This window comes from Gadus morhua, chromosome 11, assembly GCF_902167405.1.
Source record: "Gadus morhua chromosome 11, gadMor3.0, whole genome shotgun sequence".
NCBI classification, from domain to species: domain Eukaryota; kingdom Metazoa; phylum Chordata; class Actinopteri; order Gadiformes; family Gadidae; genus Gadus; species Gadus morhua.
In genome coordinates, this window is record NC_044058.1 from 24,460,478 (window position 1) to 24,476,931 (window position 16,454).

At 44.6% G+C, this 16,454-nt stretch overlaps 1 protein-coding gene across 3 annotated transcripts; it reads left to right on the forward strand.

Annotated features, from left to right (window-relative positions):
- The first annotated feature begins 1,469 nt into the window (after nucleotides 1-1,469).
- On the forward strand, nucleotides 1,470-16,113 carry si:dkey-199f5.8 (beta-1,4-galactosyltransferase 3). 3 transcript variants are annotated; one of them, XM_030370721.1, is made up of 9 exons: nucleotides 1,484-1,609; nucleotides 2,124-2,238; nucleotides 6,111-6,205; nucleotides 6,730-7,587; nucleotides 7,776-8,011; nucleotides 11,267-11,454; nucleotides 12,483-12,605; nucleotides 12,706-12,810; nucleotides 14,360-16,113. In XM_030370721.1, exons 4-9 carry the CDS (start codon nucleotides 7,332-7,334, stop codon nucleotides 14,568-14,570), a joined length of 1,119 nt encoding a protein of 372 aa, XP_030226581.1. In that variant the 5' UTR covers nucleotides 1,484-1,609; nucleotides 2,124-2,238; nucleotides 6,111-6,205; nucleotides 6,730-7,331; the 3' UTR covers nucleotides 14,571-16,113. The 3 variants fall into 3 exon arrangements, with proteins under 3 accessions (XP_030226579.1, XP_030226581.1, XP_030226580.1); XM_030370720.1 differs by lacking the exon at nucleotides 2,124-2,238 and adding an exon at nucleotides 5,249-5,285; XM_030370719.1 differs by lacking the exon at nucleotides 2,124-2,238 and having other exon boundaries at nucleotides 1,470-1,609.
- The last annotated feature ends 341 nt before the right edge of the window (nucleotides 16,114-16,454 follow it).

Genomic DNA, 16,454 nt, shown 5'->3' on the forward strand with positions numbered 1-16,454 from the left:
AATCTGGACAGCAGAAACTGGTGGGATGGCGTCTTTCTCCAACAGCAGCAGAGTCGAATGTTCCCCCTCAGGGCTCTGTCTCCTCTTTCCTCACGCCCTCTCTGCTGCAATTACTGCCTCGCCTTCTGCCCACCAGGAGTCACAGCAGCTGAGACTGCAGTTCGCCCTTTAGACTCCACAGTGGAAAAAAATCCCATACATTTTAGTAAACGTTGTCACTGAGAAATAATCGAAGATCGTTGTAATTATGTAATATCACAATTGATAATGCATTTGATTTGTACTAAAGGCTGCATGATCCTCGTGTGTGTAATTTATCGTGCAAGTATTTTATGGGGGATCAACTTGTTTCCCGGCTGAGTGGCAGGCAAGTGCTCTGTGACCTTGTCGAATAAGTAACCTACTGATAAAGTGTTGTAAATATCTGGAATCAAACAGAATTGAGGTATATACGTATATGCGTCACAAGGCCAACATCAGCGCGTCGAATGTCTACCGTGGTCATGCAGGGATGCGGGGTAAAGAACACCTGTCCGTTCCCATACTCAGCAGATCTGTCACGTCATAAAGTATAATGACCCACTAACGTAAAGATCGCTATCATCGTTCATAAACTCAAGATATACATAATGTATGACCTATTATTTAGACCATTTCCAATACATCCTACCTTAATCCAATAAGGATATTAATGTTTGATTTTAATTTAACCGGATTCCAAGTTGCAGAACGCATGATTTAATTATACTGAGGAACGCCATCAACTTAACATCTTTTAAGGACAAGATCAATGTCGTGCATGTGAAACTAGGAAATGGGGTGCGAGAACAACACCGGAAAAACTGTCCAAATAGATTTGCAATAATTTAAATTATACTTGTTTATTGGCCAATTTACAAACATATATGTATCTCTGTTTTATTTTATTTCGTATTATCCGAACCCCTTGATCCGGTTTTACTCATTGAAACAGTTTTGAATTCTAGTCAGAATTCTATTGGATAAAATAAATCGTGTTTTTGATCTAATAATGTGTTTCCATGCATTGAAATTGGAGTAAGTCTTTACTCCAAACAACATAATTGGCATAAACGTCATAGTTCTCCAAGATACTCAACCTGTTCCTAAAGGTAAATTAAGCATTGCATTGTTAATAATGTTATACTGTTGGCTACTGACTTCATATGGGTATCTGGGTTTGTGCTAGTTACTGTGCTGATGATTATGCAATGGTCATACATAACTACTGCAACGTAAAACATTGACCATGCAGATGTATTTCCCATATCAATCAAGATTAATTTAGTATTTATTATTTTGAGTTGAGCCGACTATATCGGGGACTGTTGGTTTAGAGCAAGGATGAACTTAAACATTATTCAAATATTGCGAGCGCTGTTGAAAGATCCGGAGGTCGGGGATCCGGGGGGCGGGGATCAGGAGGCATGCGCCGCTGCGCGGCAGCTGCCTTCGCTCCTCCCCCGCCAACAGCGGCTGACCATCCACTCTGCACTACATATCCGTTACATTAACTTCCAAACATATCGGGACCAGAATATAAACTGCTCCAGATGGGGCTACCAGCCATCGAGGATAACAACCTGTCTAGGTGAGAATGATGCGTCGAAATACAAACATATGGATATATTTAGATACGATTCATAAATACTTGTACAATGATGAATATGCTTTTATCTAAGCTTCATGTTGTGTTGCGACGTGCAGCTAGCTAGCTAACAGGGCTAGCTCCCCAACAGCTGGCAACTTCTACTTCGAGGTTGTTTAATCTTGTTGTATATTTGCGTTTGATTTACTTGCTGTTGGTGGGTGCAATTCCCAAGGTAAACGGCATTTCGGCAAAAGTTGTCGAATTTCACCTCAGCTGAAATAACTATAGAGTCAATAACTTTCTTTCTGTAGATATATGGAGATATTTATATGTATATGTAACTTTAACGTTAGATTGATGGAAAGATGGACAGATATATGGATAGTTAAATCTGTGTTAAAATATCATAGGAATGGTAGTTAAGTTGTCGTGGACATCCATTGCTGGATTGATACATATTTCACTTACGGTCATTTGGGATTGACATCACGATTGATTAGTGTTAACTTGATAGGGTTAGTCAATGATCTATTCTAAGGAGTCAAAGGAGCACAGAAGATCAGACATCTGAAGTGACGGGAGGGGATAGTCGAGCAGAAGGAAGCATCAACCTGTTCCTGGAAAAACCGGTTTGAATGATTTTTTACATTATTGTAGACGGTGCATGATGTAGTCTCCCAACATGAAAAACCTCAACAATATGTCCGGAGCTTGCTTTTAAAGTACACATGGTCACCTATCTTTTGGTTTCCCCTCACTGTTCTTTAAACTACTATTATGTGTAGTGCACCGTATAGTCTATTTTTCTGGATCAATAGGTATCCAGGTATCCATGTTTTATTAGCATATATCATTATTTATGCCCATGTTATTTTAGTTTATCTCGTTTATTCATAATTTAAGCCTTAAATTCATTAGCGTTCCAGCTGTATCTTGTCTTAAGACCGGAACAACAACTGCAGCTTCTGAAAATAAAGTTTTTCAAGGAATCTTCAAGGAAGTAGACCTACTTCCTTGAAAATTGGGAAAGCAGTGTAGCTTGCCTTGGAGGAGTGCTGTAGTTGTATGGTGGCTGCTCGGGGTGAAATGGGTAACGGTGGTCTGGCTAGTTGCTAGGTTATTCCTAGAGGTTGCCCGGTTGTTCTGTATGGTTGCTACTACTGGGTTTTTATGGTGTTCTAGGTAGTTGCTAGGATTTTCTGGGTGGCTTTTGTTTTGTTCTGTCTCTGGGTGGTTTCTACTAGGTTGTTGCTGTCGTGCAGGTATAATGCTAGTGCATATGCTGCATTTGCAATATCCCTGTATGTTTTAGGTATACTTCTGCTGTGTCTGTAGCATTCAAAACACTGCTGTATGTCTTTTGATATATAACAAAGGTTTAATCATGTTTCTAGCATGTATGAAGTTTCTAGGAGGAGTTACTTGGGGAAGTTCGGGAATAATAATAATAAAACAAATGATGAAAAGAAGTATGATCAATTAACTGTAAATAAGTGTTAATGTGGCCCTTGTCGGATCATGTTACTACGGTTTAACCTGTAGAGCTGCTTTTCAGGGTTTAATATTCAGACTGGTTCCCGCAGTAGTCGCTGGTTACTGCCAAACGCAAGCTCCTTTTTTTGTCCCCTGAGGGGCTTGCTTCAGCAACATGCCGCCTCTCCTCCTTGGTAGTTGATGAACTCCAGGTTCGTCCCCAGGGGGGCCAGGGCCCCGCAGCTCGGGAGACGCTTAGCAACGCAACCTGCAACCGTCTGGTTTCCACGGTGAAGGGGCTGGCTAGTGGCTACATGTTTGCTCAGCAGTTGAGAACTGGCCCGGTCCCTTCACCTCACCATCTCCTTTTAAATGTTTTGAATGGAACCGGCTCCTTCGTGTTGTTATAACCGGGACCTAGAGGCTTGTTTTGAATGTGACATATGCTGTACAACTGTACCGTCCTGCGGCCAACAGGGATGTCATAATAACTGCAACAGACTCTGTGAATTTGTCCGTCCATGGTGGAAAAATCGACCGGCAAAGGAACTGTTTATGTACATCTAATGCAACACAAATTATATTTTTATACCTAACGAATGGTTGAAATATATTACTGGCCTTTGGCTGGTAGCAGATGTCAATTTTTCACTCTGGCATTAACTAAGGGTTGATATTGCCCTAGCTAAGGGCTTGATTTTGTGGTGTTTCTTATCACTGGTTTAATTACTTATAGAGATGATATAACAATCCACTGTGTCTTGGCAGGGAATGTAACGCTCCACATTAACCCATCTGTACTGCTAATGCTTGGGGCGTTGACCTGCTTATCTTGATGACAACCTTTTCATCGATGAAACTCAGGGACAGCCAGAGATACTGTATACCTTCTGTTGTGGTTTGGTTTCCTTTCTCCTCTCCCTATGGCTACTTTTAGGAGTTTCATCTCTGGGGTCATTTTGGTGCTTGTATCATTACAGTTCTGGCTGGCGTTGTTGTGCAGTGTTTTTATAAGCCTTAACTAACATGACGTTTTTCTGACTTCAACTGGACGTTGCGTGGTGCCATCTACATTAGAGCCCGACCGATAAAGGATATTTAAGGCTGATACTACTCATACAAATATTTGGTGTTTAATTCAATATTCCGATGTAAAATAAATTCCAGAAACGCATAACCAAACATAAACCGACCTCCCTAACATTGGTTATTTGTAGTTATTTATGACTCCTCACTAAAATAATAAGGTAATGCAGTTTAAAAAAAGAAACCTTTATTTTATTGTTTTATTGCCGCAACAGAAAAGAACATAAAAAATATATTAAAGTTCTGATAAATACAATGTATAAAAACACAAACTTGAGATATTCATCATGTCATTCATATGAATATTGCCAAAAGAGCAACAATATAATAAGCTGTCCCCCTGTTCCATCCAGTGTAATCTGTCCCTGCCAGCAGGATGAAATTGACACCTGCAGTAGTTTAGTATGGCACCCGGCGGTGCCTTCTGCCCTCGGATTAAGCCTCTCTGTTTGTTTCCATGGAAAACAGAGAACTGTTACCTAGTGGCCACGCCCAAGAACATACCTGGGAATCTAGTACAGATGCAGGCAGCCTTCGTCTGGGGGGTCCAGTTTCATTAGCTAGCTGAGTACACCAACCGGCTGAGTACACTAGCTCATGGACAGAGCGCACTAGCTAGCAGAGTGCACTAGCTAGCAGTGCACACAAGCTAATGCAGAGTACACTAGACAGCTGGTACACTAGCGGAGAGTATACTAGATAGCTGGTACACTAGCCAGTTCAGAAGACTGGGGCTAGCTGAGTGGCGTAAGCGTCATTACTATACGAGGGTTCATACGAGAAGGACCAGCTGTTTGTGTTTTAAACACAGTCCCTGTGTTGAGGAAAAACACACACAGAAACACACAGTCACACATCCAACTTAAAAAAAAAAAAAATAGAGTAAAACCACCTGTCTGCTTCATCAGCTCGACCATATAGTTCTAGACTTTGAGATTTGTGTTATCGTAGAGGTTGTCATTTATAATGAGGCAACAAGCCATTCAGCGGATTGTAGATCTGCAGCGAATGCATCGTCAGAGATCACGGTTTGATCTTTGACCTTAAGCCTCAAAACCAACTGTCTCTTTTTTCCCTTAGGCATAAATCACACAGTCCTCATATTGCATCCATACTGGTAAACTACATTCTCATTCTATAGTTATTATTGCTATCTGTTGTGTGTATTGATCATAATCTCGATAGCAGGGCAACAATGTTTATCTACACTGTGGTATGTAGATATAGGTTGTTTTGAATGCAAAATAGCACGCAGTTATATCGCAAACGTTTCAATTTGGATGACAACTTCCTCCGAAAGACTGATGGCCTACTTTTAATTATCATCCGGGAAACACCCTAAAAAAATGTAAGTCTCCAAAACATGGATGTATTAAAGAATGCTCCATTTGCACACTAGACACACCCGGCATAATCCCCCCTGTCCGCGTACGTCCATCCGATACACTATTATCTACAATTTATTATTGAAAAGTGAAACTCCATTGTTAATTGAATCCTTTAAATACCTCGATTATTTTGGTGAAGGGAATTGAGCTTCCCCTTACCCCTTCCCCTTACCCCTTCAAAACAAGGGGGAGGGGTAAGGGGTAGAAATGGGATTGGGCCTTAAAGTTAGAAAGGTTGGTGGGACACTACTTGTTGAAATCCACAACAAAATATCTAACGAGCTGTATCGAATCATTAAGTAAAATCATAAATCTTGTGCATTTGCTTAGATAACTTATTGATCTGGGGCTTGGTGTGATGCAACAACACAGACAGAGAGAGAGAGAGAGAGATACACTGATGGTATCGGCCTTCTTAGCATTTCAGAGAGAGAGAGAGAGAGTACTGCAATTACCTAGTTTAATATCATTTAAATTAAGAAATGCACAGGACAACATGATTGTGATGGTTGTATCTGACAGTCCCAGTAACCTCGTCTACTGCTATCTTTCAGAGAGAGCTGTGATTGGTCTTGATCCCGTGTCCCGCCTACTGACGTGTCTACCAGCTACTGATTGGCTCATGGTAAACAAACTGGACCCCAAGCCTGTAAGTTAACCAGTTCAAAACACTTAGTTAAACAGTCTGTTAGGTTAACAGTTAAAGAGCCAGCCATTTTAACAGTTGTTTAGGCACTTAAGCAATTACTTTTAAGTTAAAACTCTGGTCTGTGTGATAACCATCTCTCCTGGTTTCACTTAAACATCCGTTATCCTTTCAAGCTTGACGTGCGCTCGCCACAACGGCAAACGAGAACTATATAAAGAATCAACCTGCGTCATGACATTTTAGAAAATCCAAAACAAACCGTTAAGCGCCATACAAGTACTAAACCAATGTTTTATCGGAGGCCAAAGTGCTACTGCAGTCGTTTACGATTGGGGCAGGCGCAACCATGCTAAATCCTCTTGGCTGAATCGAGAAGGGTTGTTTGGACAAATCTTTGACGGAGCAATCTGACCGCTTTTAACAAGTGTCGGCTTTGATGGTTTGATCAGCCAGAATGGGTTTGTCCTTCTTCAAATGGTTAAACAGTGTAAAATATGCTGACTGTTTTGTGTTTTGTGTTGAAGGGGGATGAGGGGCCTGACGTGGACCAGCAGAAGCCCCAGTACCGCTAGCATCCAGCTACGCTAGCACCCAGTACCGCCAGCACCCAGTACCGCCAGCCCCGCTTAGCACCGCTGGCTCCCAGTTCAGCTAGCGCCAGTAGCACGTAGCAGCGCAAGCATCCCCCATTAAAGCTTGCGCTGCTAGAGCACGAGCCTCTCTCGCGATACTAGCATCCAGTACAGCTAGCACCGCTGAAACACACACACACCTCGCACCGCTCAGAGCTCACTGCGTGCAGCCATGAACTGAGCGACTCAAATACAAACATTTTGAACTTGTCTTTCGTTTCGTGTTTCATTGCTTCAAGGCCTCTGTTGGTTGGGTCACCCCTAGTTTACAACCTGCCAAAAGTGCCTTTGGGAACCCCCCCCCACCCCCACACCCCCACCCCACCCCTCCCGACCACGTCACCATTATGTTTGACGCCACTGGCCTCCCGGGTGCGGTTGCATGCTGCTAAGACATCTCGACGAGGTGTCGCCGATCGCTTGCCTTGGCCCCCTGCCCCCCCCCCCCCGTCGCCGTGACGACCCCCCCCCCCCCCCCCCCTGCCTCCGTCGCCATGGTGAGCTTCCAGTCCAAGTGGCGATACCTGTTCATGTTCCTGGGCGTGCAGCTGGTCGTCATGGCGCTGCTGTCCCGCGAGGGCTACCAGAGACGGGTCACCTACTTCATGCGCATATTCCGCAAAAGCGACGGTGTCGGCCGTAACCTGTCGGCCACGGGCAGCGACGTCTACGCCAACCTGACCATCCTGGCCAGGGCCCCGTCCAGCAGTGACGTCATGACCTACTGCCCCCAGACCTCGCCCTTCATACGTGAGTTCACGTTCGGACCTCCTGATCGTGTTGTATCACAGCTACCCGGTTCTGTCGTGGTTTTTAGCTTCACGCTTCTGTCGTCTTTTCTTTTTTTTTTTTTTTAATTCCTGGTTCTGTTCGTGTTTTATAGTCCTGGTTGTTCTGTTTGTGGTTTACACCTCCCTCTTCCTCTTTGGTGGTTTCAGGTGGGCCCATCCATGTAAGCTTCCCTTCGGGCCTGACTCTGGCGCAGGTGCAGCGGAAGAACCCCCTGGTGGTGAGGGGGGGGCGGTACCGGCCGCCCGGCTGTGAGTCCAGGCACAGCACGGCCATCATCATCCCCCACAGGAACCGCGAACACCACCTCAAGTTCCTCCTCTACTACCTGCACCCCTTCCTCCAGCGGCAGCAGCTCAACTATGGGATCTACATCATACACCAGGTGAGACCATCCCCATGGCAACTAGTTCACCTGCTGGCTGTAAGTTATTGTTTTTAAAAGACTCTGACATGTTGCCGGAAAGAAAAATATTATTTATAAATCTAGAGATAGACCGATATGTTTTTTTCAGGGCCGATACCGATACCGATTATTAGTAGTCAAGGGGGCCGATCACCGATATTTGGAGCCGATATTAATTTACAGAAAAAGGGAAAATATTGGCGTAAAAATTTTGAATAATACAAACTCAGAATAATACAACACTTAACTTCATTTAAACGCCTTTAAGCATATGTTTAATAAACACAACAGCTTATCAGATTTGCAACATAACACAATTTAAACAAATAAATGGCTCCCTAAAATTTTCCTGAACTGAAATGTTAATCTTTTACAACTGAAAATTTAAATAAAGAAATAGTTCCCTAGTTAAACAGCCATTATTGCCAGGCAGTTTTCTCTCAGACAGACGCTGCTTTGCTGTCAGTTTCTCATGACACACACACACACACACACACACACACACACACACACACACACACACACACACACACACACACTTCTTACTTTTATCACTGACCACTTCCCTATCAATATTATCAGCAACCTTGTTTCAAGTTTCATGTTTATCATAGGAACAGACAGCTGCTGCTAAAGTATTGGGCCTCACAGTTACGTTAGTAGTCGTGAGTTGTAGAGTTTCGCTACAGTCTGCTGAGCGTCTAGAGCCAGAGAAGGAGAAAGCGGACTGCTGGGCTAACGTTACGCTAAAAGCTAATCAGCCTTCACCTTAAAGCCTAGGGGTTCGAGGGGGTCCGTGGTTACGCAGTTGACAGAGAGGCACGGCTGCATCAGAGCCAAAATAACCCCGTTTTAAATTGATCTCATATCGGCCGTCGGATCAAAAAATAAGGCCGATGCCGATATGCGTCAAAATGCCGAATATCGGCACCGATAATAAGCCGATCCCTATATAAATCATGAATATATGAACAAGGTAAACACTGATTCCGGGAAAGACCAGAACTGGTGATAAACAGCCAGGTTTCCAGTTTGTCCAGGTTTCCAGTTTCCAAGAGCAAGGTAACAGGAGTGTTGGGAGTTTGGATTTCAGACAACTACAATTAACATACGGACCTCACCTCTACTTGTGTGTATATATGTTTAGGAAGATCGCCCCCCTCCCTCACCAAACAACTCAGTGGATCATACAACAAGACTGTCACTCGTCACTCGTCGACTCTCTCCAGCGAAGTACAAAGCTTAGCAAACACCATGCTCACACATAGCTGCGAGGGTCCGGTTCCCATGGAGGGAAGGTTTGGATCCGGGTTTGGACTCAAGCCTTTTTTTGGGGCGGATGTAAGCGAGCGTAAGGTGTAATACAGGACTGTGTGGGAGTGACCCTGTCATGCTGGGTTGAATCTACGTCACCCCACCATATTTAAAGAACAAACGAGGCGAACAAATGTACATATTTGCCTTGCTGAAATAACAAAGGAGTAATGAATAGAAACCGATAGGCTTTAAATCCTTGCTACCTTTGTCAAAGGTACATTGTTTCCCCGAGGACTGTATGGTTAAGGCAGCCGCCTTAACAACAATAGGGCCCGCATTGACTACCAATGTATTGAAAAAAAAAAAAAAAAATATATATATATATTCTTTTTTTTATATATGTATTTTTTAGATTTTTAAAACATTATGCATTAACGAAGTTAGGTGTAGCCCCCACCACCACCACCACCACCATTGCTCATTCATGGTCGGAGCAGGTGATAAAGGAGATTGTGCAAGGTTGCATTCATTGCAGCATAAAAAGTCTATCTCCATAAAGGTGGAGAAATGCACCGTTTTCGACAACCTAGCAGGTAGGTCGTCTCCTGTTGCCCAGTCAGGTTCGCCAGCAGCATAGAGCCCAAACACAGAGTTCAGTGAACAGTACACTATGGATAAGGGTTCGTGACTAAAATAACCATTTGCCTGTTGATAGTTTAGCTACAGTCGTGCTCATAAATTACATCTGAAGTGCTGTAAACGATTAATGAGGCGCAGTAAAAATACTGTAAACTTTTTTTACTGCATTACATTGTGTTAGAATTCTATCTGAACAATGGGTAACTTATTTATTGTTGTTAATCTGACAATTATTAGCACAATGTACTGTATTTATGTCTGTTGACATTGGCAGTTAGAAATTGTATATGATACTGGATTTATGAATGATAGTTCATCATATTTGATCTATTACATCTTGTGAATAAAATCGATGATGCTCAAAAAAGACCGGATCGCTAAGCAGTAATTATCAGTAGCATTACGGTTTAAATCATACATCGTCTTAGAGTTTAATCAGACTTTAGATTAATATCTGAAGTCTTGTGGCGAGCTAAAATCTGGTCTTGACCTTCCACAGCTTCGTATTTGTTTCATCCAATATTATTGCTGGAGGCAGGGATCTGTAGGGGTGTTATCGGCAACCAAAAAATTAACACTAATGCACTGTAAAAAATAGTATTTAAAGGTCTCAAATCAGCAAAGGGTTCACTGGCCCATGTACAAATTCACTTCTGAAAATCGTCATACAAACGTGCAAATAAGTTTTCTTCGATAGAACAACTAGAGAGATCTCTAGAGGATAAATCGACCTCCTAGGTAGATTTAACTTTGCCTAGTGTGAGCGCGGCCTTGCAGTCCTTGTTGCCGCCCAGGCGTTGTGCCGTCTCCCCCAAGGCGTTCTGCTGTGTGTGTATATATAGGATTCTTTATAGGCATAGGCTTAAATATATTTTTGCATCTGACTGGGAGTTCGTTGACCTCAGGGGTAAAAAATAGTTTGCATTTGGAAAAAGATGAGTCCCTCAGCCCTTGTTTTAATGCTTATTAGATCTATAAACGGCCCTAAATTACATCTTTTACACGAAAACACAAATGTTCCTTGTCAGAGTCTTTAAAAAGGATGAAGCCAGTATAGTCTATTCTCATTATTATTTTTGGTTCCTATGGGGATTAATTGATATTCAGATAGATATGACAGACTATATATTGTTTTATATATATATATACTCTATTAAACTCGACTTACCTGCTGTGTTCATGTCAGGGTCAACAACATATTGACCTTTTGTGATCGGTTGTCCAAAACATTTGGAGCGATTGGTAAGGGTGAGCAGAAGGGATTTGGTGGTGGATCGTAGTTAAGGAGCTGATTGCTTCGGGGCCTAGTTAATGAGCTGATTGGCTTTGTCCTCCTAGGCCGGGAACTACACGTTTAATCGAGCCAAGCTAATGAACGTGGGCTTCCGGGAGGCGATGCGAGAGGAAAACTGGGACTGCCTGTTTTTCCACGATGTGGACCTGATCCCAGAAGACGACCGCAACACGTACATCTGTGACGCCAACCCAAAGCACGCTGCTATCGCCATGGACAAGTTTGGCTACAAGTGAGTTCTTGTTCTCCTTCAGTGTTTAACACTTTATCTGTTCATCTACTCTACCTCTACAGAGCGGTGGGATGTTGTATTTTATTATAGCGGCAAAGGCCACTTATTTTGTTGGCATATCGATGAACGGAGACGATATGTTTCTGAATAATATGTCCAAGAAGTAGAGGAATGTGGATGAATGGCTGAAGGTGGGAGCTACAGGTCGCTATACCTTCAGGCAGGTGACGGAGGGTTTCTTTGGATTGGTCTGCTTGAAGCATTTGGGAGCTGCAGACTGGTCAGCGAGTGATTGAATATACGTTGAGGTGAATACCTGGCCGGACCAACCTCTGAGGACACGGTCTGTAATACCACAGAGCCCCTTAAATCCTTTTTTAAAAGCTCTCCTCATCTCGTAGGTCGGCTTAGCTCAGGTGGTAGAGCAGTTGTCTTGTAACCGAATGGTTAGTGGCTAGTTCGATCCCCAGCTCCTCCTAGCTGAGTGTTGATGTGTCCTTGAGCAAGACACTTAACCCTGACTGCTCCTGACGAGCTGGCTGTCGCCTTGCATTGTTGACTCTGCCGTCTGCCGTGTGTCAATGTGTGTATTAACCGATGTAAGTCGCTTTGGATAAAAGCGTCTGCTAAATGCCCTAATTGTAATTGTCGTAAGCACTCTCGTCAGTCCTCAGGCTAGCCTCACGGTAGGAAAGGTGTTGCTCGCCTTCAACCGTGCGTAGAAGCTGTTGAGATATTCAGAAAGGCGGCAGGCTGGGCATGATATTGCACGGCAATTTTAGGCTACCAGGTAACCAGTAATCCAAGGTCCTTGCCGGATGGGCAGCCTCCTATATGGCCGGCTTCTTTTTGGGGATTTGAGTCGGTCTAGATCAATTGGGGTAGTTTCCCCTGTTAGTCAAGCAGTTTCTCCAAAGAGCACAAAAACGAATACAAGGTATTGTATTAGTTTTTCTTTAAAAAAGGTTTAGCCCCCGTTTCCCCTTGTGTCGTGTGGATCTAAAATGTTAGATATTTGTCCCATCCAGGCTTCCTTACAATCTGTACTTCGGAGGCGTGTCTGCTCTGACTCCGCTGCACTACCTCAAGATGAACGGCTTCCCCAACAACTACTGGGGCTGGGGGGGGGAGGACGACGACATCGGAGTCAGGTACCCTGCTCCCCCATACTGCCCACAGCTCCTTCTGGATGGCGACCATGTGTGGAAGAACCCCCCCCGGTCTGACTGATGTCCCTCGGGTGTTTTTCAGGGTTTCTCTCGGTGGGATGCACATCACGCGTCCGTCCGTGAGAGTCGGCCGCTACAAGATGATCAAACACAAGCTGGACAAAGGCAACGACATCAATCCTAAACGGTGAGGTCAAAACCATGCTCAGTTAGGAATTTTTTTGGTTAAAGGTTGTATCAGCGATTCTGATAGTAACATAAAGTATCACATTCATCTGTATTTTTCTTCACGATCCGCTGGCTGCCCGTCCCATAAGCAGGCTGTCAAAAAAACGCGTCTCTCTATGCAGCCTAGGCTCCGAGATCGCACACAGAAACAAATGGTACTACCAACACCTCAAAATCTAAATAAACAGTGTGCCAACCAATCACAGACAAGGGGTGGGTGTTGTGGTGTTTCGCGCTTGTGCATGCGAAGTGGTAGCTACAAATTCCTGTTGCATTTTCATCCGCGTTCATGAAAATGCGCGTCCATGATCATTTTCCAAACACGGGAGGGAGGGGCTAGCTGGCTCTGTTTGTTTGGAATCTCGCTACTGAAGTCAGGGCAACCAGAATAGCTGATACAACCTTTAAGGGCCTGGATTCAAGCATCACGAGATGATCCCGCAAGGTGTTGATCACAAAATGTTTCAGAGGGTTCTATTCAATTAGAAATCCTGAGTTTCTCCTGAGTTTCGGCGAAGAAGCACTGACATTGTTCACACCATGGCCCATCGTTAACACACAACATATCGATCGAAAGAAAAGTCCTGACTGTGTTTATGGCTCTCCCACCCCACACACCCAACCTCCCAGCACAAGTACCTCAGGGAACCCCTTGTTGTTGTCAAATTTTTTCTTAGGAGAGGTTTAGGCCCAATCCCATTTCTACCCCTTACCCCTTCAAAACAAGGGGAAGGGGTAGAAAGGGGATTGGGCCTTAGTATGAGGGTAACCTAGCTAGGTGGGGTAGTAAGGAGAGGTTTAGTATGAGGGTAACCTAACTAGGTGGGGTAATAAGGAGAGGTTTAGTATGAGGGTAACCTAACTAGGTGGGGTAATAAGGAGAGGTTTAGTACGAGGGTAACCTAACTAGGTGGGGTAATAAGGAGAGGTTTAGTATGAGGGTAACCTAGCTAGGTGGGGTAATAAGGAGAGGTCTAGTATGAGGGTAACCTAACTAGGTGGGGTAATAAGGCGAGGTTTAGTACGAGGGTAACCTAACTAGGTGGGGTAGTAAGGAGAGGTTTAGTATGAGGGTAACCTAACTAGGTGGGGTAATAAGGAGAGGTTTAGTACGAGGGTAACCTAACTAGGTGGGGTAATAAGGAGAGGTTTAGTATGAGGGTAACCTAGCTAGGTGGGGTAGTAAGGAGAGGTTTAGTATGAGGGTAACCTAGCTAGGTGGGGTAATAAGGAGAGGTCTAGTATGAGGGTAACCTAACTAGGTGGGGTAATAAGGAGAGGTTTAGTACGAGGGTAACCTAACTAGGTGGGGTAGTAAGGAGAGGTTTAGTATGAGGGTAACCTAACTAGGTGGGGTAATAAGGAGAGGTTTAGTATGAGGGTAACCTAGCTAGGTGGGGTAATAAGGAGAGGTTTAGTATGAGGGTAACCTAGCTAGGTGGGGTAGTAAGGAGAGGTTTAGCATGAGGGTAACCTAGCGAGGTGCTGATGTTTCCTGGTCTCTCCAGATTCAACATGCTGGCCAAAACCCGCCAGTCGTGGAAGCTGGACGGGATGAACACTGCAGAGTATGAGATCGTACGGCGCCAGCACCATCCCCTCTACACCAACATCACGGTGGACATCGGCACAGAGGAAGGCCTCCACAAAACCCCAGCAGCTGCCAAGCCAGAACCCGTCGACCCAGCCAAACCCAACCAGGAGCCAGGGAAGAGCTAGTGGCACTGCTGGGGAGTTGCAGTTGACCGGAAGGTTACGTCTTCTTAATGCAGGGTTTCCAACCCACTGGAACCCACGTGCCCGTACTAGAGACACTTTGTTAATGCTGCACAGGAAGAGACGCACACACACACACACACACAACAGGTACGGATCTTTAAAGACACTCCGGACCGCGGGTTGGAGTAGAGTTAAACCATGGACTCTATGAGTTACTACTAGGACATGTAAACGTATGTAATGTACAGCGCCGACCGCTGGCTAACCCTCACGCTGCCTTAAAGTCCATGGATGAATGGTTCCATTTTTAATGAAAACAGATTTTAGTTTTTTATTTCATCTTCTTCTTTTTCGGTGCCGGCCTGGTGGGAGCAGTTGGTAGCATACGGACAGCTGCTTCCCGGTACTAGCGGGGTTTATCATCGTCTTATAGGGCTCTTTATAAAGGAGCCGTGAATAAGAAAGAGTTAATATTACTGCTTCCAAAGAGATAAAATGATTCAAAACACGCCTTTTCTGTCAGCCCACGCCCTCATAGGTGGCCTGTAGGCTCCAGCCCTTTTAGTTCAGTCTAGTTTTCTACTGTGTTTGATGGTACGCCTGTGTAGTTGTATATCTTTGCCTTGTTAAGCAGCAAGTCTGAGAGACGGCCGCCGTCCCTGGCTACCGATTTGTTGTCCAATCAAAATGAGTCAATCAGTGACTTCTATATGCCTTGATTATGTGTATATTTTTGTAAATGTAATTCGTGAGTGCTGTCAACTTTTAACCACTTTGCTTCTCCAGTAGAGGTTCTATCCTATGTGTGGTCAATCAAAAGCGTTGGCCGTCCCGTTGCGGGGCCTGTGGGCTGACGCAGCCTTCAGCACTGGTGGCTCCTCACGGAGCCAGAAGCGCTTCCAGACACGTACCGCGGTCCGCACCTCGTTCCTCTCGTCAAACCCTTGTTCAGATCCCCGGCGGACATTGTTCCCTCCTCTCTGACAACAGGAGTTCCAGAAGGCGTGTTTTCCGAAACTGAATCATGGACTAGGGGACAGAACCGGGCCTCGGCCACCAGAACCCCTTTGGCCCAGACAACAGAACCCCAGCCCCCTCCCCCCCCAGCCACCAGAACCCCTTTGGCCCAGACAACAGACACCAGCCCCCCCCACCCCGACAACAGAACCCCTTTCCCCCCAAAGCCAGGAGCCCCATCACCCAGACACCAGAACCCCCTCCCACCAAAGGCATCAGAAGCCTTTCAGACACCAGATTCCCTTCCTCCCCTGACATCAGAACCCCTTCCCCCCCAAAGCCAGTACCCCCCCCCCCCCCCAGATGCTACAACCCCAGACACCAGTACCTGTATCCCCAGAAAGCGGGACCGACCAGTAGGAGCAGACCAAAGAGCTCTAGTGTGGGTGCTGTGTGAGTGGCGTAGGGAGGTGTGTGGTTTATGCTCTTATCGATTTGAGACTGTGTCCTGCCAAATGGGATGCTTGAAGGACAATTTTATTCAGACAGGATATCTTCTTCACAATAAAACTCCTTATTCTAATGCTTTTTGTGTTCATTAGTTTGATTGAGAATCGTTGGGCTTAAATCCAATTATGACTAACTCTGTCTAGTGTTTTCCGAGGACTTTTAGTTGTTTTGTTGACTGTATGCAATGCTATTAGACAAGTGCCACCTAGTTCCTGACAAGTAGTAAGAGACGTTGCTCAGAGATATATCTTGGGCAAAACAGGCTTTTTGTTCAGTTAAAGGTTTTAAAAATAAAGTGCCATGAAAGTTTTCCCTATCGAACAGTAGAGCAGTCTTCATAAATTATAACATGGCATTAATAGAATAGCCTATATACACTGAGACACAGCCTTAACACACTAGACATCGTTATAAACT